Raw genomic sequence first — 25,445 nt, forward strand, 5'->3', positions numbered from 1 at the left:
CTTTTTTTTTATTGTATCAACATCATTAAGCAGTATATATATACACTATATATAGATATCTGTTATACTATTTTCTCTTCTGGTTGACATATAAGTATGCATTTAAAAGCTTTCTACATTTGAAATGTCTATGTTTACACATTCAAGAATGGAAATAGCAGCAATCAGTAATGGACTCAAATCAAATGTTGGAGCACCATTTCTGTTGAACAAAACCTTAGATGTCACAAGTAGCTTGTGTCTCTCCCATCACCCATGGAGGAATTACAGAAAATTAATGTACAACTTGGAAAAGCTCAAACCGTCTTTCCACATTTGTTCCCAGATATGGGGAGTCTATCCAACTAGACACCCAGAAAGAGGACGCTGTCTTTATTTTGTGACAACCAGATGTCCTACACTTAAAACCACCCTTGAAGATTCACCACTCATATACTCTATTTGTGATTAACTACAACAGGCTATCTCCCCACCTTAACTTGCTTTCAATGTAAATAATTAGTTCCTTTTAATCTGTGAGCTTTGGACACATCTGGCAATGTGATGTAGACTACTACTTTTCTCCCAATCGCCATGTGTCCTTCCATGAATACAAATGTGGGTAAAACAAGATTAATCCTGGACACGATTGTCCCTGCATAATTTTAACTTCTATTGCACTGAATCTTTGCTACATAAAACCATGTGGAAGCAAGGCTGTTGATATTCCTCCATCTCTATCCTCATTATAAGACACATCAAGACAAACCCAAAGTCCAAAGTGGCTTCAGAGAATTGATGTCAAACCCATAGTTCCAACGTCTAAACAATTAATTTAAAATGTCCTTGAAGATATACTGTATTGTATGAGCCTATGGCATCCTTCCTTCTTAAAACAAGGGACTATAAGAGACAGCAATGTTTATCTATTCCTCTGAGAAAATAAATCACCACAATGGTTATCACCTGGTGTGCTCCTTTTGTGACTTGTCACCATATAAATGCCCTCAGTGCTGATACACTAAACATAATAGGGGGTCGGGGGCATAAGACATTTTACCCACTCTGAGGTATCAAAACCGTTCGAGTAAGTAGTGATCAGGCACCATGGAAACCACAGAGTTTAAACACGAGAGAAACAGTTGGCATCCTCGGTTCACAGAGCGTGCTCAGAATCTGAGCAGTCATTTGGCCTTTATCATCACCAAGAAACGAGGAGATAGTGCTACTGGGCATTTAGGGAAATGATTGGCTGGTCATCAGAAGCTCTACTTAGAGTGCTTCAAGGTGCTATCTTGTAGTACCTTTCAGGGATTCTCCACTGAAGATGAGCCAAAGAATCTTTTGATATCCCCAAAGAATGCAATGCACAGCACTTTGTCCATATTTTAACACTATACTAGCTTTTCTAGTGTCCCAAGTTTCCTTAAATAGCTCTCTGTACACCTCTACACAGTGTCTGATAAACTAGTTGATGTGATGCATGAGTGTAGGAGTCATGTGGCATTTGATCATTTCGGGACATTTCCACAATACTTTAACAGTCTGGTAAGAGTTGAGAATTTCAATGTCTGAGCCTTAACACCATTGTCATAGCTAACTATAAGTTAAAAAATATACATCCACTTTGTTACAATCATGTCAACATAAGGGCATATGTAGCTACTCTAAAATAAAAGATGGTCTTTAAGACTAGTGATTAAAACAGACAGCTTATCAGAACAGTGTAAAAAAAAATTCTGTACCTTGAGATTTTTTCTTCTTCATATAACCAAAGTAAAAAAAGAAAAAAAGTACTATCTACTTAAATATACAAATGAAAAGGCGCTTGCATGTAAACATACACCGACTGCCTTTGTACTGTAAGTGTACAATACATGTATTCACCAGCGCACTCGTGCGCACGCACACACACATGAATACACACCGTTACTTTCAGCAGGGAAATAAATACCATGTGTAGCCACCAAAAGACTTTTCTTTGTTTCTTTTTGGCACAGTCAAAATTCTCCATGCCCCCTCCCTTCCCCTGGTGAATGCATTTGTTTTTGCCGTCTCCATTGTCCAGTGTCTTTGGTCAAGCAGTTCAAACGCGCTTCCTCTTGCTCTGTGGCGCCCATGTGGTCTCTCTCTCACTCACACACACACACACACACACACACACACGCTCTCTCTCTCTAGTGGAACGGCCCAACTCATTGGACTGACTGACTGAATGAATGAATGAATGAATGAATGAATGTACGAACGAATGAATGGAGTGCCCTGTGGGATTAAAGACTTTTCGTTGAAGTTACAATGACCGTTTGAATCCAAGGCTTTAGGATAAAAATCCTCCTCCTTCAAGAGTGTTCCTCTTGGGCCCACAGCAGACGAGGACTGCTGGCTCGTCTCTGTGAGCCACCGCTGCCCTATGTGTGGGGGTGGGGAAGTGGATGGAGGGTCCGGAGCCTGTACCTGTGAGACGTCCTATTCAAGCATAGCTTAAAATGAGTGTGTGTGAGTGTTGAAGTTTACCAGTGCAGGGGTGAAGCTACTCAACAAAGAGTAGCGGTGTGTAAGACTTCTCTGTGTAGAGCCTGAGGACAGTTGTCCATGTTAAGGTCTATTTTTCTCAATCTCTGTGTACATGCGTATGTATGTGTGCGTGTGTGTTTTTTTGTGTGTGTGTGCATGCATCGCTAGTATGTCGCTATTTATGATCCTTCACACGGCACTTTCTCAGCTTGTTCACTGTCCTGGTCATGCAGAGCACCGTAAACAGTGACCTGAGTTCGACGTGAGGCTGCAAGGGGCCCATCTGGCTGGGCCTTGGGCCTCTCTGAGGTGCCCTCGCTGAGGGGGTGGGGTGGGGGAGGGAAGGGGAAGGTGCCGCCTCTAGGCTCCCTCCTGAAAAGGATCCCCAGGTCCCTGCGGCACCCTGGCAGCGGCCCTGTGTAAGCCGTCTGTGGTCCGTTGTTGTCAGGTTGGTCTCTACTCCAGGTGGTCACCTGGGGGGAAATTATGGGATAAATCCCTGCCCTCAGCTCTGCCCCATGCAGAGGCCTGCCGGTAGCTCTGGTGGTCCAGTGTGGGTGGGGTGCGAGTGAGGCTCGGCGCGGCGTTGACGTCGGACTGGTCTGTCGTTCTGTCTGCCCCTGTCTCCTGTGGATTGTATTTTCTTGTGACCTTCTCGTGATGGTAAAAACCTGTCTTTTTCTCTCTGTCTGTGTGTGTCTCTCTCTCTCTCTCTCTCTCTCACTCTCACTCGATTTCTTTCTCTGTCTCTCACCCCCACTCCCACCTCCACTCTCTGGGGTGTGTGTGTGTGTGTGTGTGTGTGTGTGTGTGTTTGTGTGTGTGTGTCGAGTGCGTGTGTGTGTGTGAGGGAGTGTGTTTGCGTGTGTGTGTGTGTGTGGAGACGCTTAGATGGCGCCTTCGTTGTGGCCCGTGTGGTTTGACTGTGAGTGTGTGTTTGTGTGTGAGTGCGCATTGCAGTTGGAGTTGCCGTGCACGTGCGCATTGTTGGGCTGGGGTAGAAGCGGGCTGACTGGGTCGTCCACAGCGCCGGTCGACCGCTCGGGGAGGGTCAGCTCGATCTTGGTAAACTCCCCGTCGGTAGACTGGGGTGTCTTATCCATGCGGGAAGCGGTCAGGGCGTTCTGATACTGCTGCCTCGTGACCTGTGACCGATGGAAAGCGGGGGATGAGTACGGTAGAGAAGAAGAGCGATGGAACAGGAGAGATGAGGAAGAGAAGAAAAGGATATATAGAAGAGGGAGGACAGGACAACATTGTAACTAAGCAACGTGAATTACAAGGGACAGCATTGACAAAAAAATATTAAACCTTTTCTCTGATAGTGTCAATGCTGACCTTGATGTAGAGGAGATCCGATGTGGCTCTGACGGAATAGTCCGGAACATAGATCTGCAGGAAGGCATTGAGCTGGTTGTTGCTGCTAGCCAGAGTTGGTGTGACTGCGTCAAGGCGGTCCGATCGATTGAGAGAGTCAGAGTGGTTCAGTCCAAAAGGCCGTGGGGGTGATTTGTTCTCTTTAGGGGGTAAGGAAACAGAGGATAGTTACATTTGTGCACAAAAATGCAGATGATGGTCGCATCTACATAGAAGCAGCAACATTTGTACAGACACAAGATAGTATTATGGTGATGAGTTCATATAAAGTTTAGAAATGTAGAAATGTAAGATAAGAAACATTATGTAACCTAAAGTGTGATATAAAAACACTATCTACAGAAAATCTCCTGACCACAAAATGTGACTATTATTATATTGTATAATTATTATATGATAACTTTAACCTATTGAAATTATTTAATTTTACATGATTCAAACAGGCATTTCTTATTGGAAAGATATAAAACCATGCCACTGGGTGGCGATACTAGACAATAACATCAGCATTTCACAGACTCTGCTACAAACTTGATGATATGGAAAATGCAAAGGCATGCTGTGTTCTGATTAACTGTGAAAACTGAGAAAGAGGCAGAATACTAAAACATACAAGTGTGAGGGAAAGAGAACCAAACAGAGAGAGAGAGAGAGAGCATCAGAGAGAAGAAGGAAACAGCCCTTATACATATATATATATATTTACATATATACATACAGACTACGTGAAACAAACTTGGTTTGAAAAAGTCACAATATTTCCCAAACAGCTCTTTTCCAATTAAAGTGAGATTAGGTCCTCTGGTCCTTAAAGAATCAGTTCAAAGAGTGTCCCCAGGGTAGAATTACTGCAGTCATGTGAAAGGAATGCACTGTATATAATCCGGCCTTCTTTAACGTCCAGGCAAATGTTCATATATTTTCAGAATTCAAAAGAGAGGCTCAAACTGGACTCAACGTATGCATATTTCTCAAGTGAAGCACTTCATTGGCTTAAGGTATGGATATAACTTTGAAGAACTACAGGGTTTCTGCAGGGGCAATGTCAGATACTTCTCAGATTTGCTTGGACACCAAACACAAGAGGAACTTTTTTAATGACTTCTAATGTTCTAATGACTGTTCTTATGGCAGAGCTTTTATGTTTGGGTTTTTTGCCTTGATTTTTCTATTTGAAAAGGTCAACCCCCACAGATTTAATGCATGCGCTAGATTACACGTTTTTCCTACCCCTCATTTACTGTATGTATTACTCTCTTCATCTTTTGAATTGGTGTTAATAGATGGGACGTATTTGTAGGGAGGAAGATGAAGTCTCTGTAACTGCTATTTGCACACCAAGTCAACATGACATTAATTTGGCACTACATTAATGGTCACATCACCGATTTCTTCACATTGCCGAGAGTGGTACTCATGTCATAGTGTCTTACAGTCTGCCCCAAAGAAAGAGACTCACATGATTATGTACATATACCGTAATTTCCCAACTATTAGCCGTGGCTTATACATTGATTCAGCAAAATTTATTCAGCTATGAGGTTAATACACGGGGGCAGTTAATATGGTATTAATATGTTTTTTGTTTCTTTTAACTTGCATAAAACACTATCCTGCGGCTTATACACAATGTGGCTAATACACAGGAAATTACTGTAGAGTGAAACGATAGTGAAGTTAAAGACACTTTGACTTTGACAGAGAGAGAGAGAGAGAGAGAGAGAGAGAGAGAGAGAGAGAGAGAGAAGGGAGGGAGGGAGGAAGAGAGGAAGAGTCATTAAAGAGGAGACTGGTGGGCGGGATTAGGGTTTGGTACCTGGGGATCCAGCTAAAGACTCCGCCCTACTGACCACGAAGGTTCGAGACAGGGAGAGAGGAACTGGAGAGGAGAGCATCAGACCCAGAGACAGACCGACAGGGGGAGAGGGAAGAATTGATCAGAGACACCAGAGCTTAATCACGAGAGCACACCAGAAGTAAAAAAACTCACTCCACACTCAAAACAAGAGTTAAGAGCAAAGCAGGGAATATAGTGAATTCTACAAGGCCCTTCAAGGCACAGGCAAATCATTATGTTTGTGTTGGTGTATTTGTGTGTGTGTGTGTGTGTGTGTGTGTGTGTTTGTTTACTACTATACCTGGGGAGGAGGTCAAGGCTAGCATTCCGTAATAAGAAAAGGGTCCCGCTTCAAACTTCATTCCCTCCTTGCCTGCTTCAACTTCCACTTTACCCTGCCAAACACCACGGAACACCTTATACATATGAGTTTGCAATTCAACACATAACAAGTCATCCTCAAGAATCCATTTCAACGGCAGTGTCCCAGATGACGCTGATACACTGTTGAATCCATAACAGCATCTGCTGCTGATTCTAGCATTCCAAGTGTTTTAAAACAACATTACGACAAATCTCTCACAAAACCAATTCACACAGACTTTAACACATTAACATATTCATCATTCTTCACTCAGTTTGTATGTGACAGTCAGCCCTTAAAGGTGCAATAACCTTTTGTTGTCAGATATAACTAATATAATAATGATGATGTCACATCACTCCTAAAGCCAGGGTTCCCACTCTAAGTCAAATGTAAAACTCCATGACTTTTCCCTGAAAAAAAAACCTGAATTTCCATGACTTACTAATGAATAGTACAATCTAGCGAACAATGATTTCAGAGCACCCGTGTAGCGGTCAAGAATCTTTTACTTTTTTAGAGTAGGAGATGAATAAATGGGCATTGAATAAACTCAGTTGGGCTACTCAAGCAGAAAAGCTAATAAGCAGATATATACAAATTCTGCGTAGAAATATATTTGTATTAGTGTATTTTGGCAAGAAATTTTTAAACTGCTACAACATAATTCCCTGATATTCCATGACTTTACCCAAAAAGGATCCCTGACTTTCCATGTCTGGAATAGACTTTCTAAAATTCCATGACCCGTGGGAACCTTGTACAGCATAGTGTCCACCTCCACGGTGAAAATACTGCGTGGACAGGGAAGATGGCAGAAGAGTGTGAGTGTGAAGGGGGATGAGGCGGGGTCTGGCGCACACCTGTAGGATGAGAATGAAGTGGTCGACAGGCTTGTTGCGGTGGAAGAGATAGTGCTCGGGCTGCTTCTTGTTCTTGTCGTCGTACTTGAGTTCTTGAATGACGTGAGGATGCTTCAGGAGACGCAGCAGAATCTTCTCCGACATCTGAGCTGGACCAAAGGGCTCCACCTCTACAGGAGAGGGAGAGAGAAAGCGAGAGGACAGTGCGATGGAGCGGGAATGGAGAGGAGATAGTACCACAGTTTGGGAATCCCTGGTCTATACTGTCAGGGTAAGGGCAATGTCGGAAAGGTGTTTAAAATTATTCATTAATTAATAAATAATAAATTTCGAATCCGGTTATAATGATATGGAAATTCTCTTTAAAGGAAATAATTTGTAAACTCTATAGTAGGCTATGTTTTCATTAAAAAATAAGCTACCCACAATGCACGTGATTTCCTGCAGGCAGCCAGAATATCTGGCGCGTTAGTTTTGTGGAAGTATGGGTAGAAGGCTATGCAAACATGGAAAACTGGCTAAAAAGAGGGACATTGTCCAAAAGGCCTAATTAAAGCGGTCGAAGAGGAGAAGCGAGAGAAACAGAGCAGGAGATAGGTAACGATGGGATGGGGGAAAGAATGAAACAGAAAAGGCTGCGCGGAGTAAACAAAAGTAGGCCTACAATATGATGAGGCATATAGACAGACTCCACAAAGCCACAGTGCGTGGTTTGCAGTGAGGTGCTATCTAACCAGTCTAATGTTCTTATTGACCTCATAGACCAGTTGCACATTTTGATTTTGTTATTTGTTATCATGTAGGGTGGCTAATTAAATATGATGCCTGGGATGCGTTAATAGAATGTGTTCCGTTTTTATGTGTCGGATGATGGGGGTACGCGAGCCGAGTCAGGATGTAAAAGGTGGTCCGCGGCAAAAAAAGTTTGGGAACCGCTGGTATAGACCAAATATTCTAGAACAGAGCTCTGTTCTAGAATCTTTGGTATAGACCCTTTCAAGAGAGTTCCATTATCAGCATCATAGTTGGCCCCACAAGGCTTCCATTTTAACATTCCATATGTTATCTTAATGCAGAGGAAGTAGATTGGGAACCAAATAGAACGTTCAAGCATTGTTTTTGTTTTTATTGTTGAAAGGGTCTATAAGTAGGGGTGGGCGATATGGACAAAAAATAATATCTCAATATTTGTTGTGTTTTTGACGATAACGATAATTAGTCGATATTCTTTAAAAAAAACTGTTTTTAAAAGTCCGAGTTACTTTACAGCTCATTATTTATGAATAGCATCATTACAATAATAACCAATAACCTAACCTGTGACTTTTTAACCAAACCAATGCATTGTCACTCTATGACACTTTTCCAGTTCTGCCCCCACTTATGTGTGTGGCAATGACATGGTCTAGCCAGCTACATTTCAGAGGATGGATAGGCCTGATTTCACTGTAAAACTAAGCAGACCTTACAGAATAGATATTTAGAGCGAACTTCAGTCCATTTACAAAAGGGTAACACAAGAAGATGTATTTGTTTACAACTGACTATTAAAACACTCCAAAGCTAGCCTAATAGTTACATATAATATGACTTTAACTCATCAATGCCACTTGAACCAAGTAGCTGCAGAAAATAAACATTAGGCGTGCGTGTGACAACGTGGACCACTAGCAATCACGTGACTTGCTCTGCTGCAGCCAGGGGCTTCTCTTGCATACACCTCCTGGCTTAGTGAATGTATGGGGGTTCAATGCGTGATTTGGAGTGTTTTCAAAGTAATTGAAATACTCGATAATGTCAATTTGCACATCGTTATAACAGCAATCACGATATTATTGCAGACGATATATATCGCCCACCCCTATCTATAAGTATACTCTTTTCTTTTACATCTTTTTATTTTCAATCGATCACAGAAGAATTCATTTAATGTACATTAAAAATTTCAATGGATCTCATGAACAATTTTTATAAACAAGTGCTCTACATCCACATCACACCCTCATCCTCTCCAGGCATGCATGCGCACGCGCACACACACAAACACGCGCATCCTTATTGAGTCATCTCTGCACGCACGCTCACACGCACGCACACACACACACGCCCGCATCCACACTCATACACCTATGCCACTCTCACTAATACACAAGAAGGGGAAATAATATTAATAAAAAAGGACAACAGCAATTAAAAAAAAAAAAAAAAAGGAAAAGAAGAAAAAAAATTATGTAAAAAAAAAACATTACCAATACTTACAGTCATATGCAAAGGTTTGGGCACCCCTTACGAAAACCACTGCATCAGTTTGTCAGTTGCTGAGCTTTTGAAGCAACAACTTCATTTTAACATATGTTATACCTTATGGTAACAGAAACATCTCAGTAGTGAAATAACTTTTATTGGTCCAACAGAAACATATTTATGTGCATTTAAAGAAAAATAGGCATGTGCATAAATTTGGGCACCCCTAAGAAATAATTCCATTAATATTTAGTATTGCCTCCTTTTGCTGCAATAACGGCCTGTAGACGCCTCCTGTAGCCAAGGACAAGTCCCTTAAGTCTGGCAGGTGGTATTTTGGCCCATTCCTCCACACAAAACGCCTCCAGTTCAGTCAGGTTTCTTGGCCTCCGTGCGTGGACAGCCTTCTTCAAATACATCCATACATTTTCAATGATGTTAAGGTCTGGGGACTGGGATGGCCATTCCAGAACATTGTACCTGTGCTTATGCATGAATTCCTTGGTGGATTTTGAACGGTGCTTAGGATCATTGTCCTGCTGAAAGATCCAACCCCGGCGTAGCTTCAACTTTGTGACTGACTCTTGAACATTCTTGTCAAGAATCTCCTAATACTGTAAGGAATTCATGTGGCCCTCAACTTTAACAAGTTTTCCAGTACCTGTGCTAGCCACACAGCCCCATAACATGATGGATCCTCCGCCAAACTTTACAGTGTTCTTTTCATGGAATGCAGTGTTTTTTCCGCCATGCATACCTGTTCATGTTGTGACCAAATAACTCAATCTTGGTCTCATCTGACCACAGTATTTTGTTCCAAAATGCTTCTGGCTTGTCCAGATGTGCTTTTGCATACCTCATGCAACTCTTCTTGTGACAAACACTCAGGAAAGGCTTTTTGCGCATCACCCTTCCAATTAGCTCTTCCTGGTGCAAAGTACGCTGGATTGTGGAACGGTGAACAACTACACCATCAGCAGCCAGATGTTGTTGTAGTTCTCTGGAGGTGGTCTGTGGCTTCTCTGTGACTATTTTAACCATCCTTCGCCTGTGCCTTTCCCCTATTTTTCTCGGCCTACCACATCTTTCCTTAACACGGACTGTTCCTGTGGCCTTCCATTTCACAACTACATTTCTGACTGTGGAGACAGACAGTCTAAACCTGTCAGATAATTTTTTGTACCCTTCTCCTAATTCATAATGTTGGATTATCTTAGCTTTCAGGTCAGTGGAGAGTTGTTTTGAGGTTCCCATGTTGCCACTCTCTAAGAAAGAACCTAGGACAAGCACAGCCAGCTATTACCTATGTTAAATAGCCTTTTTCATGATTAGTTCCACCTGTCTTTGTAATTGAAGGTCTAACAAGCTAATCAAAGCAGTTTTGTGCTGCAACCTGTCAGCTATAAATCCGTACAGGTCTTGAAATGAATGCTATTAAAAGGGTGCCCAAACTTTTGCACATCCCATTTTTGGCATTTTATTTTATTATAATAAAACTATGTAAAGCTACTCTAAGAATTTTGGTCTGGAAAACACTCAAACGTCTACATCTTTGTAGGAAAACAAATCTTGTTGCTGTGATCTTCTATTATAAAGGAAGAGCAAATTGTCATGAAATCTCAGAGGGGTGCCCAAACTTTTGCATACGACTGTAGTTAACCAGTTCTAATTTATTTTACATTATCGACAAGTTAAGCCATCTAGCCCCCCAAGCGCGCCCACTCCAACAGCCAGAGGTCTCGGTCGCTGCGTGTCCAGCTCCTACCTGGGCTCAAAATTCAGGCACAAAAACAAAAAACTTCACCCCATTATAATCACACTGGAGTGTGTGGAATAGATATTTCTCATATGACCTGCGTCATATTGTGACTTTCAAGTGTTATCTTTTCTAGGGGAAGAAATTGAGAGATCTGTTCTATAAACATATTGAATGTTGGTGCGAGCTCGTTTTTCCACCAGAGAAGAATACATTTCTTTGCAAAGTGTGTGATGGAAATCAACAATCTGCATTTCATTTGGTCCAAATGGCGGCTGCTTATGTCATTGAGTAAATAGACGCATGGGGACATCTCAAATTCTAGTTCCAAAACAGCTTTTGTGAATGAATGAATAATTTTCCAAAAATTGTTCAATTTGTCGCAGTGCCAGAACATGTGCAAAAATGTACCTTCTTTGATTTTGCATCTTGGGCAGTTTGGTGAGTTTTCTTTAGAGATTTTATACATTTTTATAGGAGTAAGGTAGAGTTTATGAATGAATTTGAAATGTGTTTCTTTAATCTTGTTGCTAGTAAATGGGAAGAAAATTCTGTCACATATATTTTGCCAATTATTATCTTCAAATTTAATGGATAAGTCAGTTTCCCAGGTCTTTAGAAGTGCTGGGAAAACTGTTTGGCATTTCTGATTTAAAATGTCGTACAGTTTGCTAATTTGGCCTCTAATAGTAGATGGTGTTATGTTCTCTTCCAATTCAGTCAGTTCGAAATGTAACTTGTTTTCTTTAATAAGCGGTTTTATAGTGCTCTGGATTTGCATGTATTTGAGAAAATCTTAGTTTGGCAAATTAAATTCTGAACTTAGTTCTTGAAATGTTTTGAATTTCCAGTCTTTAAGTTGATTTATCCCCAATTGTCTCCATCTATCAGTTAAATGCAAGTATTTTCTTAAATCAGGATTTTGATGGTGAGTATACAGAAATGAATTTAGCAGTGTCAAACTTTCTTAAACAGTCTCGCCAAACAGATAATGTGTTTACAACAGTAAAATATTGCCCCATGTTTTTTATCTTTTAAAAAATGTTTGATAAATATGAGCGAGTGTAAAGGTATTGGGTCAACATATCCTGCTTCTATTTGTACCCAATGAGAGTCTGGTCTTCCCAATGACCATGATAGTATGTTTCTCAGTTGGGCTGACCAGTAATAGTGTTGGAAATTGGGGAGACCCAGACCACCCATGGGTTCAGGTTTCATCAGGGTCATTAGTTTAATTCTTGGTTTCTTATTGGACCATATGAATTTTGAAATATGACTGTTTTTTAAAGAATGTTATAGACAAGTAGCAAGGTACATTTTGAAAGAGAAAATTCAGTCTCGGAAGGATATTTATCCTGATGACATTTATCCTCCCTAAAAGAGATAAAGGTAGTTTGGCCCATCTACATAGATCGCTGTTAATGTCATTAGTAAGGGGAATGTAATTCTTTTTAAATAAATGAACTAGTTGTGGTGTGAAGTGTACTCCTAGATATTTGAAACCTTCTGGTGACCATTTAAAAGGGTATAATTTCTGCATTTCTTCTGTTCATATGTAAGAGACATGCATTGGATTTATTGTAATTTATCTTATATCCAGAGAATTTTCCAAATTGTTCAATTGTGCTATATAAGTGTGGTAAGGAATTTTCTGGTTGCTCAATATATAAGACTATATCATCAGCATATAAAGATAATTTATGATCGTCTTTGCCAATGTGTACTCCTTTTATGTTGATATTATGTCGTACAGATGTTGCTAATGTATCAATCACTATTGCAAACAATGAGCTTGACAGTGGACACCCTTGTCTCGTACCTCTCATCAAGTTGAACGGAACAGATGTCAAACCATTAGTTACTATAACTGCTGCTTTTGGAGGTTGGTAGATTGCCTTGATCCATTCAATAAAGTCATCTCCCATATTTAATTTATGCAATACACTAAAGAGGAAGTTCCACTCAACTCTGTCGAAGGCCTTCTCTGCATCCAAAGATAGAAGCAGAGAAAGCCTTTGATTCACCTTAATAATTAGTAATGTTCAGCAACCTTCTAATGTTGTCCGTGGAGTATCTTCCCTTAATAAATCCTGCTTGATCTGGGTTGATAACTTTGGGCATGATATTTTCAAGTCTTTTTGCTAATGCTTTGGTAATAATCTTGTAATCGTGATCTAAAAGACTTATGGGTCTATAAGATGAGCAGTCCAAGGGGTCTTTGTCGCTTTTATGTATTACAGTGATGTTTGCCAAGCTCATTGTTTGGGGAAGTGCCTTGTTGCGATCGAAGTTGTTAATCATACAGTAGTCATAAAAATAGGTTTGAGATCGTTCGAGAATTCCTTGTATAGTTGTGTTGGAATGCCATCTGGTCCTGGACTTTTGTTTATAGGAATGGAGTTAATAACTGCTAATATTTCCTGTTCCGTAAATGGGGCATTGAGAACCTGTTGATCTGATTCTGATAGCTTTGGCATTTTAATATTCTCTAAGTACTGATCTAATTCATCCTGTGTGTAATGACTGAGATTTGTATAGTTCGTTGTAATATTGAATCAAATGATTGATTAATTTCTTTTGGGTCATATGTGATATTTCCCTTGGATCGGATTGCTTTAATCAAAAGTATACTCTTTTGATCCCGTGCGGGAAATTTGGTCTCTAATTTATCCCAATCCGTGAATTAGTGAAACACACTCAGCACACAGTGATCACACAGTGAGGTGAAGCACACACTAATCCCGGCGCAGTGAGTTGCCTGCAACAACAGCGGTGCTCGGGGAGCAGTGAGGGGTTAGGTGCCTTGCTCAAAGGCACTTCAGCCGTGCCTACTGGTCGGAGTTCGAACCGGCAGCCCTGCGGTTACAAGTCCGATGCGCTAACCAGTAGGCCACGGCTGCCCCTGCTCCCTAGGAGATACCAAGAGAAAGAATGATAGAAAGTGGGAAGGAGTGCAGGATAAAAAGAGCACGGAACATTATTTGAGGAGGCCAAGGGGAGACACAAACCTAGAGCACAAAGGTTATAATTTAGAATTTTGGAGAGATATTCTGTGATTTGGAGGAAGGGATTCGGTTCTGTTTGGGTGTTGACAAAAAGTGGAATGATTTATTAAAACCAATGCATTAAAAGGCGAGACAATAGAGCCATTCACAGCCATTCAGACGGGATTGACAAAAGAGGGAGTGAGGCAACTGATCCAGACTGAGACTTCACACTTGGGAGTGACTGGCATCTCAATTTCACACGCAACCAGCAGACAGCCAGGTAGACCGGCAGCAGACATACCTGTTGCTAGGAAACGCAGGGTGGCAAGCAGGAGCTGAGGGGAGACTTTGATCTTCAGCTCGCTCTCCACGGGCTTGAAGGCGGAAAAGTCCTGCTTGCGTTCGCGGTGGACTATCCTCTTTTTTGTTTTGTTGTCGGCTACACCATGAAAAAAATAAGCATCTCCATCAGAAAGTTTGTTTGTGCTGCTGATGCATGTTAGTGTAAGTTAGTATGTAGCAACATACAGATTTATGTCATACTGATTTTGTAGGGTAACAGAATGTACTTGGTTGGTTGTGCAATGTGCATGGTTGGCTAGGTTGCCACCCAAAATATATGGACAATATATGGACGAAAAGGGCATTTCGTCTTACACAATGTTTTCCTTGCTTTGCAAGAGGAGATTTGTATTGCTAACAAAATACTCACTGTATAGGTCTGTCTCGTCCAGGATCTCTGACTTGATGATCTCCTCGATTACGTCCTCCAAGGTGACAATGCCCAAAACCTCATAGAAGGGGTCACCCTCCCCCTCATTATTAACCCGCTGTACGATAGCCAAGTGAGACTTCCCTGTGACAGAAAACACACAAATATACACACACACACAAATCTCAGTTCAGGACTCAAGAACAGCAAGCAGGAGGACTTTTAAACTAAAGCTCAAACTGAAATTTCATAATCATCCACAATTAAGACCTGTTCTTTTTAAAAACATACTGCAGTGTAGTACTTCATATACCCTAAGGACACATGGGAGATGAGTGAGACACTGATAAAGCACTGCATAGTACTGTTTTCAAGATGTTCTTTAACAGTCTAGAGAGGACAGTAGTCTACTACATCCTAAATTACATCCCTATTGGTGCTTGATTGGAGCTGAACACAACTGTCGAGTGGGATCCTCGTGCCTTGGCACTGAGCTCATATGGGAGCATATCTCAAGTCTGTAATGAGCATAAAACTGCCCAAAGACTAGTCGACGTAAGTTACTGAGAGCAGAAATCTTGCCGCGTTTTCTTTACAAATCTCCCATGCTTCCACAACTGGGTTCCCAGGACCCCCTCGATAAGCAGCTTTGGAAAAAAAGAGAAAAGGGAAGAAGAAAAAAAAAAGATTCCTGCCCGGCACTGTCAACCCAAAACGTTAAAGAAAATTCTTTTCCTGTTTCTCAGCTAGTGATCATTTCAAAGGAATGTTCCAGAGCATAGGGCTAATATTAGCCCCAAAATGAAGTTTCCATTGCGTTCCGGCTCCAGCTCTCACCGAAGTGACAGCGGTGTGACCTGCTGTCCTCTGAGTCTCACTCACTAAGAACCATCCGCAAGGAAACAAACTCATGTTAACAAGCTCAGTAAATCATGGCCAACCTCGCTGCGCAAAAGACTACACACTGTATGTGACCATGTCTCCACTATGAATCCGCTTCATACATTATATACATTAACATTTATACATTTAGCTGATGCTTTCATACAAAGTGATTTGCAGAGGTATTTTTTCCCACTATTTGTGCAACTCAAATGTTGGACCTTGGAGTTATTAGCCCCTGGTCCTACAATCTGCGTAACAAGAACACTATGTTATGCACTGTATCTAAGAAGCACATCTGTGCGTACAATGAGCATGCTTTCTGTATTTTTGTGAGTGGTAGAACAGGTTCAAAATGGTTCTTTACATCAGGCTCAAACTTTGTCTGCTAAAAACATGGAAGCCTTGACAGTTCACCACATACAAAGGCTTTTTGTTAGATCTACTACACTAGTCCTTTATTTTTGTATTGGTGTCGTAACAGGTCCTTTTCTCCGTTTCCCTGTTGGCCCCAGCCATTCTTCCACTTGTATTCACATCAAAGTTCCTATTGACATGAGGAAAACGCAAGGTGCTGGCCAGAGGCAATGCCCACGTTTACAGAATGTTCGGTAGAAACGGCGCAGGCCAAATGTGGGCAACAGCATGGCACCAAGTTCCCGGCCCGAGGAGTCGGTCACTGTGTGATCTGGGATCCTGGAGAACGCCCACGCTGTGTCAAAGGTTTTCCATGCCTCAGTATGTTCTTATGAATGACACACACACACACACACACACTACACACACACACACTTTTCCTCTCTCTCTCTCTCACACACACACACACACATTCTTGAATGGTAGAAGACTTATGACTTTGTGACAGCTGTGTAAACACCTTTTTGAACCCTACGTGAAGACAGATGTTTACGTCAACAGCAGTCTGAGGCCCGTGCGTAGTCTTCAGCATGCTCTGGTGGACCCCAACATGACTAAAGAATGACCAATGACCAGGTCAGTCATACTTTCATAGTTTCCCACAAAAGTATCTTTCAAGAAACATAGAAGGAATGCCAACGATTAAGGAAAACATACAATGTCCATTCATACTTCCTTGACCGGCACAGCAAGACGGCCATTTAGTATGTTTGCTTAGACTCTCAATCTGGCTGTCTGAAATACAACACATATTTTCAAACAAATTCTTCTGGGTTAACTGTAGTGTGTGAGTGAGTGTGTGTGTGGGGGGGTCGCACACACTGCAACTATGAGATGTGAATGTCATGCTCTTAAGGCATTTTCCACCGATAGAGAACCCGTTCTTGAACCAGTTCCATTCAGAATTCGTTGAACTTGGGTGCTATCTAGTGAACCAGCCCGCATTTCCACCAGTTTAGAAAGGAACCAAGTGTGCGTCATCAACAATGGGTGTTGCATGCAAAACAAAAGTTTAATGAGATGCATGAACGGGAGAATGATATGACAGTTGTCCTGTAAAAATGGCAGAAATGAGCTGTGTAAAATGCTAGTTAACGTCTGCAGTCTAGTGCTAGTTGACTAGTTTTGTTTACTCATGGCAACAGTTGATAAGGAGGGAAAATGCATGGTTTAAGCCTTCTCCCTTCTGAATGGTTCTCCCCTCTGAAGTGACACGCCCACTCCGGGTTTACAGGAAAAAACAACTATTTTCTTGTTCAAGGTCTGAAACAAAGTGCCAGGTTCTGAGCCGTTTTGTTTGATTGAAATGCCCCGACCGGTTCAAATGTTGATTCACGAACAGGAACAGAGCCGGTTCTGTCGGTGGAAAAAGGCTATTAGTGGTGAGGTTGAGTTGAAGAATGGATAATCAGACGTACTGTGCACAGAAGACCTGAACAATGACATTTGACTGTGAGCTGGAGACAGAATTTATACCTTATTAGAGAACACTATAGTGCTGATTCCAACACAGCACAGGCTCTTGCTCCAAAAAAAAAAAACTTCTAGGTTAGATACTCGGTTGCCTCTCAAACATCCACTGACACACATGCAAACACTCTTCCTCTCCCTCTCTCTCACACACACTCAGAGAAACACAATGTGCCTCACAGAACTGCTCTCTCAATTCCCATTTATTTATGGATTGGGGGATTTTTTTTCTAAGATTTTTTCCATAATGGAATTTCTCTAAAAATAGTCCCTGAGACTGTGGGTGGCTACTCAATGATGCTCTCCATGAATATTTTTCAATGCAATGAATATATATGGGAAATGTGTCTGGTCCTTTTCAAGCAAAGCATCCCAAGGTCTCTAAAGGGTTGATCTTGATGACATTTGATCCCAAGTTAAGTATGGGATACTTCAAAATGGTCATGTCTGAGTAGTCTAGAAAGATTAAATCTACAGTTGTGCAACAAAGGTTAAATGCACTGAGCATGTTGAATCTGTGTGGTCCAGTCAGCAACCAAGCAATGTATTCCAAAGAAACTAGACAATGGGTTAAACAAACAATTGAAAAGGGCTATAATGTGAATTTGGAGAGATATGAACACCGAGTTCCTTATGCATATTAAGAAAAGCAGCTGCAGAAAACCCTTCCCATGCACAAACATCTCCAAGCAGTTCTGTAATTCAGTGTGTGATACGCCTGCACCTGATTAAAATATGGTGCTCTGTAAAACTGCATGCCCAAGTGCAGCGATGTGCTTCCATTCATGACAGACAGAACCAAACAACAGGATCCCATAGCAGCCTATGTGACTACTGATCCAAAAATGTGCTTTACAATGATTCTGTTGATTATTTCATACACTGATCCGGTTACACGTGTACTTTCTGAGAGAGAGAAAGAGATAGGTGCAACTAAACCTCACCACAATTTCCCTTATGAAGCAAACATCCATCAGACCTCCCTACACTCCCACACATGATTCCCAGGGCACAGCCACCCTCCACAACTCCCAGTGATGCTGGCAAATCAATCCAATCCCACGCTAATAGCCCCACCTTAAAAAGAAAAGAAAAAAACTAGGAATCAGCGTATTTGAGCAACTGAAGTGTGCCAATGGCAATTAGCAGCCTGGAAACATGAAAGCTGTGCAAGCATGGCTACTGAAAGCTGTGCAAATCCTTATTAATACCTAAATGAAAACAATTAGCTGTGACACAAAGCCTCAAAGGCACAACAAGTTAAGTCCCCACTGAAAGTGGCCAAGCCTGGTGTGACTGCACACCGTGAGAGTCGCAGGAATCCAAGTCCTACTGCCGTTCCCAGCACATACACAGAGGGTTGTTGACGTGTCTGGGTTTCAATTAAGCCAGAGCAGGAAGTCATAGACAAATGTATATGTGTATATAAATATTATCTGTGATGCATATCTCCAACTCTAAGCTTAAATACTGATGCACATATCACCATTTGAAGAACATAATACAAAGTGGATTTGCACATGTTGCAGTGTTCCTCAGCCAAATACATCACCTCCTAGCCTATTTACAACATCTCATGTCTCATTTTTTTGAGGTGACCAAAAACACAATTACTAATCCCTTCCCCTAAAAGCACAGTGGCTTGACAGGAAAACAGCCTGTAGTTTGTGTAATGACGTGACTCAATGTCAATATGGGCTAATGACCTGGCTCTCCACACAAACGCCTATTAACCCTGTGAAGCCCAGGGCTCGCTTAAAGGATTAGGGCATTCCGAGCCCACATGAATACCTCTCATTCCTAGGGGGGAACATCGCTTCATAAACACAAGGGAAAGCCAAAATATGGGGCTGGCTGCCTTAGTGATCACCTGTTTACATAACAAGTGATAACACACCCATCACAAAACATCAGAGGTGATAACAACCCTCCCCTTTTCCCCAAACAAAACATCATCAAACTTGGATGTGTGTGTCCTGTAAACTGTGTGTGTGTACTGGATGTGTGTGTTGTGTGTAATGTGCTTGTTAAATGATCTACCACATTAATAATATTGTCATTATCTCCTGTTCTAGAGTGGTGGTTCACAGCCAATTATGACAACCCTCTAAAAACTGGAGCTATCCAAGGTAACGGCGCAATGCAATGTTTACTGTTGCCAGGCAAAAGACTGTGCCTCTAATCGTGCAGCGAAAAAGCCAGAGGTAGTCTGTTTTTATGCTTCCTTGTGTCGTTTTTCAATTACTATGAAAAATTACCAATGGAAAGAAACAAGAACTGAATAGGAATCCTTAACTATATGTTATGCATTATTACTGCGGGTATAAATAGACAACAGAGAACTTTTTTTTTCACTTTGTAGGTTTCATTTAAAAGGTGGTTTGTTTGCAGTAAACACCTCTGACATAACCACACGGTATCAGCGGCCCCTTTCAGAGGTCGATTGGGGGATTCTAAGACAGGCTTTGTTGATGGACTCGAGCCTCATGCGGTAAAACGGCCGCATATCAATTGTTGTCCAAATCTGTTTTAAGTCCATTTCCTGTTGTGCCACAGCTGGTGGAATGTTGGCCTGTTTAAAAAGCTAAGCGTTTACCGGCCGGGCCTTCATACTGGGCACTCAGTGGCCTGGGCCAAACTGGGCATCAACAAACTGTGAGGAAAACATGATGTATACATATGATATATATACATACATCAACGATAGAGACTATGAGGTATAAAATGTAGTTGTTTTTATAGAATCCATAGAATCCAAGATTTGAATGGTACTAAATGAGACAATTTTACTTACGTTATCAGACAGCAACTTACTTAACTTGATGATAGTCTGTTTTATCACAAACACGGCATCCGTTCTACATGTTACTCTGAGAAACTAAAGCAGGCTTCACTGACCTTCCAGTTTGACCGCGACAGTTTTTTTGTTTGTTTTATTGATGTTTATTGTGAGGTGCAGAATTATTTGTATACTAGTACTTGATTACTCCATGACTGTTTTATGATTAAGTTCAATGAATAGATCACTAATCACTACTGATATTCTTAGCTCATCACATGGTTGCTCTACAGCAATGAGCTACTGATACTACACAGTCCAGGTAACAGTCCAGTGAACACCGGTGATTATGTAACTATGCCTAAGACCCAAGTATTCTTAAAAGGATTTACCTCTCACGGTTAAGGACTTTTACAGACGTACAAACTAATTCTGGGAAGGCCCTCTGCATGCCTTCCAAATATGACTGTGACTACTACAGGATCATGAATAGAGTGGTTTTATGGAGCTATTTAGATGACTCATGCATTACATTAATACAGAATTAATCATAATATGTGGTGTTCAGGAAAGTCATGCTGGTACATTCATAGGGAACACACACACACACAGAGACCAGTAGACAGACACCACTGAGGAGCGTCCTCTGTAAATATTAACAAGAGAGATGACCTGGCCTGGCTATTAGACTGGAGGCGGATGGCAATGCAAGGGAACTGAGACACAGTACACCGCTTAATGGGAAGTGACAACCACTGCTTTATGTATTTGTATTCCAGAGTGCCTGTGTGACTGGTCCTGCAGTGTCACTTTATACGTTTAGAATGAGAAGCATAAAATGATGGCTGCGTCAGGACGATATTACTCAGCAGGTATGCGGGCACACACACAAACACACACACACACACACACAATATAGTGTTTGAGAGAGCCTATTAAGAGAGGCCCTTTATCTACATTAGTGAGATCTGTGGCTGCTGGAGGGCAGATATGGTGGGTGGCAGGTGAGGGAACGGCCAAGCTGTAAACATCTGTGTACCTGTTGTCTCAGATGCACAACGCCTTCAGGTGACATCGCTCTGTCATTATCCTATAAATCTTGAGCCCCCGAAAAAGCCACTGTTGAGCACACAGTACTTACAGGAGGTGTTTTAATCACAACTTTGCAGTGCAGTTTAAGGCAGAGACCACTGTGTAAGTCTGCTGTCACTACTACCATTGTGGTAGGGGCTCAAGTGGATCAGTGCATGCACTGTGTGCTATCTTGTGTGCTGAAGAATTCCATTACCTCGCCGCTGCTAGATAATTTGGGCCCTATGACAGACAATAATTCTGGGCCCAAGCATTAATAGAAACGTAGATGTCTGTTAATTAAATACGTAAGACATTATGTTCTGATGTATTCAAGCTTACAAGTGGAAATAACTAGGGTCATCTTGGCCGACGGGATCACAAGGGATCACCACCCAGATGTATTGTGATGCGATTACTCAAGTTACTTGTTGAGGTGGTTCGGGATGCATTTGACCACATATCTTTTGTAGTGTAAACACTAATGTGTCCAGATTCACCCCAAACAAGGTGACTTCCAGTGGAGGTGAACAGTGTTCCTAATGAAATAGGAACACAAGTGGTCAACAACATCTCTGAATATACAAGTTGGGCACAGGTGTAAACAGTGATGCGTCTCAGCTGTTCACTTTTGATCTGGTTGCCCTAAGCACATTTGAAAGACCCAAGTGTAAACAGGACCTGGTAAACCCCCAGGTAAATATTCAGCACCAGCACAAACCTGGACCAAATCCTGCCTGTATCCAACGGATGGGCCGGGACTAGTCCTGTTTCTGTGTGAAGTGGACTGATATTCTAAGGCAGATCCAAGGGAGGGAAAGAGATGAGGTCAAAGCACAAGTATTGGTGTCACCTAAAACTATTATTTAAGCCCTTGATACTACCGTATGCACTCACCGAACTATAGTAATTACAGGATCATAAACTATATGGCTTTATTGAGTACACTGAGTAACATGTCTGACAGCAATCTTTCGGCAATAATCTTTCTATGAATCCCACATAGGGTGACTGAGGGCGTTAAGTTATGAACTTAGAACACTTAAAAGATTAAAAGAAAGATTAGGTGTGCAGTGCCATAGGCTACATAATGCAAAAAAGAATGTCTACTTTTCTAGGTAGGGTACACCACTGGGTGCATGACAGATCAGAAAACGTTCCTAACCTTACCCTTCTTAAATTCCTCAAGCATAGCATCCAACTTTGTGTCGTTGAAGACAAAGTGTAGCGGGTGGCTGTAGAACTTGGTGATGGTCTTCAGCAGTGTGCAGTCATCCGGATCCACGAAGGCCAGGTCTTTAACAAACAGTAGGTCCACGATGTTGGACCTCTCCCCTTCAAACACAGGGATGCGGGTATATCCGCTTCCCATAATTTCAGACATGGTGTTAAAATCAAGGATGGCTTCTGAAGTGATCATGAAACAATCCCTCAAGGGGGTCATCACATCCTCCACCGTTTTGGTCCTGAGTTCCAGAGCACCCTGAATAATGTTAAGCTCCTCTTTCACCAAGTCATTGTAGGGATCCGTCACCCTCAGCATCTCTAACAGTTTCTCTCGGTTGTACACAGTGCCAATCTCTTGTCCAAGTACATGGTCCAAAAGTTTACTCACCGGGTATGAAGCAGGGAAGGTGAGGATCATGAAAAATTTCGTCAGAAAAATTGTGTTTGCACCCACCGCCAGTCCGTGCCGTGAGCAGATAGCTTGAGGTACAATCTCGCCAAAAATGACAATACCAATAGTGGACACTACCACGGCTATCAAACCCGACCCAGCAATGTCGTCCAGCAAAATAGTCAGTGTTGTGTTTACTAGGACGTTTCCTAATAGAAGAGAGCACAATAAATAGTTACCTTGACTTCGCACAGGTTCGATCTTCTTTGCATATTTCCTTTCTTTCTCTGTCCCACAATTTTGAACTATCCTCAGTTCCATGGGGTCAAGGGCCATAAGTCCTAAGTTTAGCCCACTGAACATCCCCGAGAGGCAGAGCAGCATCCCGATGAAGATCACCTGGAGCCAGAACGGCAGGAGGAACTTTTTCTCCTCCACCACAAGCACCTTGGTGTCTAGGCCATCGTGGTAAATCCAGGCGTTCTCAGGCCACCCGTCCGATGTACCTGGTGGGCCAGCAGATGCCGTGGCAATGCAAAGGTAGTAAGCTTTACTCTTCTCTGTTTTCCGTAGAGGTTTCACGTCTATTTCAATCAAGCCCGATGTTTTTCGGTCCACTATCACATGGGGAAGAATAATTATATCAGAGGAGCGGATGCCGCATGTCTCTCCCGTATACGCATCTCCATGGTTCTGCACGTTCAAGTCTGACGGGCTATCCGCGTCCTTCGGGACACTTGTTTGCCTGTGCTCAGTGAAGGCAATCTTGGACCACGACTCGTTGTTAATGTTTTGCCCATAGACCCTCAACTTGACACGCGAGCGCTCGCTAACGCGCAAAAAGCCTTCATCCATGAAGGATATTTCGTCCGAATTCTCCAGCCTAATACCTATGATGACAGTTTCCTCTGTCCCCTCCTTTCCATTTGTAGAGCTTACCAGATAGCCGCTGACAATTAAGAAAATAACAGTCAATGATCTAGCCGGGCTAAGTGCCGCCATATTAGGAGAGGGCACCGCAGTCGACTGCTCTGCCATGTTGACAGTGGGCATGTTTTACTGAATTAAAAAAGGGTGCATGAAGTCAGAGTGAATCGGAGTCCGCTTTCATCTTCGCAACGGCCTGTCTCACGTCAAACATTAAAACTGCCATAACTCTCCCGTGGCCTGCAGGCTACACGGTAGCGCGGACTATGTGAATACTCGTGTTATTCCAGATGTACAGTGATGGACAGTCCTAAAATCCAATGAAGTGGTGTATACACAGAAGGGTGGGTCTTATGGTTTCCTTGGACAAATAGCAACTCAAAATAAACATGCAAAGGAACGCCACATCCTTGTGAATGGTGCGGCTGATTTATTGGACGACCAATCCGTGGTTAAGGTGGGAGGTCTTGGGAAGTAGGAGTGGTGTCTGGCATCCAATCTAAACACTCTAATGACCGAACAGCTGTCAGAGGTTAAAGACAGATGTTCCATACAGCGGTGACTGGCATTTTAATTTGCATGGTGAGTAGTTGGTTTCATAGACAATTTCACCAGTCTCACAGGCTGAATTTCTACTTTCCAAGGACAAACGATCTTAATGTATTTGGTCTCTAAGATACGCAATTCGCTTTTGGGAAATACGCACAGATTGTTAATTTCTTTCACAGTGCCTCTTCGTCTGGCTTGGTCATCTTGATAACTTTTTATAGGCTATGTTATGGCCACATTGTCACACTTGGTGCGAACACTGTCGTGTCATTTAAAGGTGGATTTGTGTAGGTTATTCATAATTATTTTTCTCTTCCGAACGTAGCCTACTCCAGACCATTAAAGAAAAACTATTAGCATAAATTAATTTCAAATTTCAATACAAGTGGAAGGTAATTTAATAAACAAAAACCTTGTCGGAATGAACAATTTGATATATGTTTTGATGAATAAACCACCGGATGTCATATCCTGTACCATTATGCTTCTGCAGGGGGAGCCAGATGCCACCTCATGACACACCCAAATGTGCCTGTATAGGACACCTAATCCTTGGAAATGGGGAGAGTTGTCTTTTGTTTGATCGCGTATTTAATCAAGTAGTCATGTAGACCTATGAGTTACACTTGTCCATTCCGATTGTTTAGGTGCAAATAGTGAGTGATGCATTGATTAAAACTGTCTTTAAATAGCCTAACTTAAACCTTGGTGACATGACCCAAATCAGTTGCTTATTTAAATGATGTCTGACCAAAACTGGCCTAGAAACAAAGGCTACATGTCGTTCTACTAGTATGTCAGTATCTTTAATATAATTTCTATCTTAGTGTGCTATATAAATAAACATGACTTGACTTGACTTTTATATAACAGGGGTTAATGTCAAAATCCCACCAAAAAAAATCCTTGGATAAATATGGTAGACACTGATAAACACAAAAGATATACACCCACAACTGCCTGGTGGTAAGTCAAACCCCTATCACGTCCAAACCTAGAGCTAATAAAGGTACAAGTGATTTGAGAACACTTTATTAACAAGTTATAATTAAGTAGCAAATTGTGTTTTTATGCTACTCATTTGATGTGGTGCCAT

At 41.8% G+C, this 25,445-nt stretch overlaps 1 protein-coding gene across 2 annotated transcripts; it reads right to left on the reverse strand.

Moving 5' to 3' along the window:
• Nucleotides 1-1,893: 1,893 nt before the first annotated feature.
• Nucleotides 1,894-24,038, reverse strand: cnnm2a (cyclin and CBS domain divalent metal cation transport mediator 2a). Of its 2 annotated transcripts, XM_076285612.1 has the most exons (8): nucleotides 22,426-24,038; nucleotides 14,637-14,780; nucleotides 14,226-14,363; nucleotides 6,938-7,107; nucleotides 6,012-6,105; nucleotides 5,690-5,752; nucleotides 3,835-4,013; nucleotides 1,894-3,641 (listed from the first exon to the last, which is right to left on the reverse strand). In XM_076285612.1, the coding sequence occupies exons 1-8, from the start codon at nucleotides 23,924-23,926 to the stop codon at nucleotides 3,384-3,386; spliced, it is 2,547 nt and encodes an 848-aa protein (XP_076141727.1). In that variant the 5' UTR covers nucleotides 23,927-24,038; the 3' UTR covers nucleotides 1,894-3,383. The 2 variants fall into 2 exon arrangements, with proteins under 2 accessions (XP_076141727.1, XP_076141728.1); XM_076285613.1 differs by lacking the exon at nucleotides 5,690-5,752.
• Nucleotides 24,039-25,445: the final 1,407 nt, after the last annotated feature.

The sequence above is a fragment of the Alosa pseudoharengus genome, unplaced genomic scaffold (assembly GCF_046254945.1).
Source record: "Alosa pseudoharengus isolate Yale_2024_CS ecotype anadromous, Long Island Sound unplaced genomic scaffold, YU_APseudo_1.1 YU_APseudo_1.1_scf_15, whole genome shotgun sequence".
Classification (NCBI taxonomy): domain Eukaryota; kingdom Metazoa; phylum Chordata; class Actinopteri; order Clupeiformes; family Clupeidae; genus Alosa; species Alosa pseudoharengus.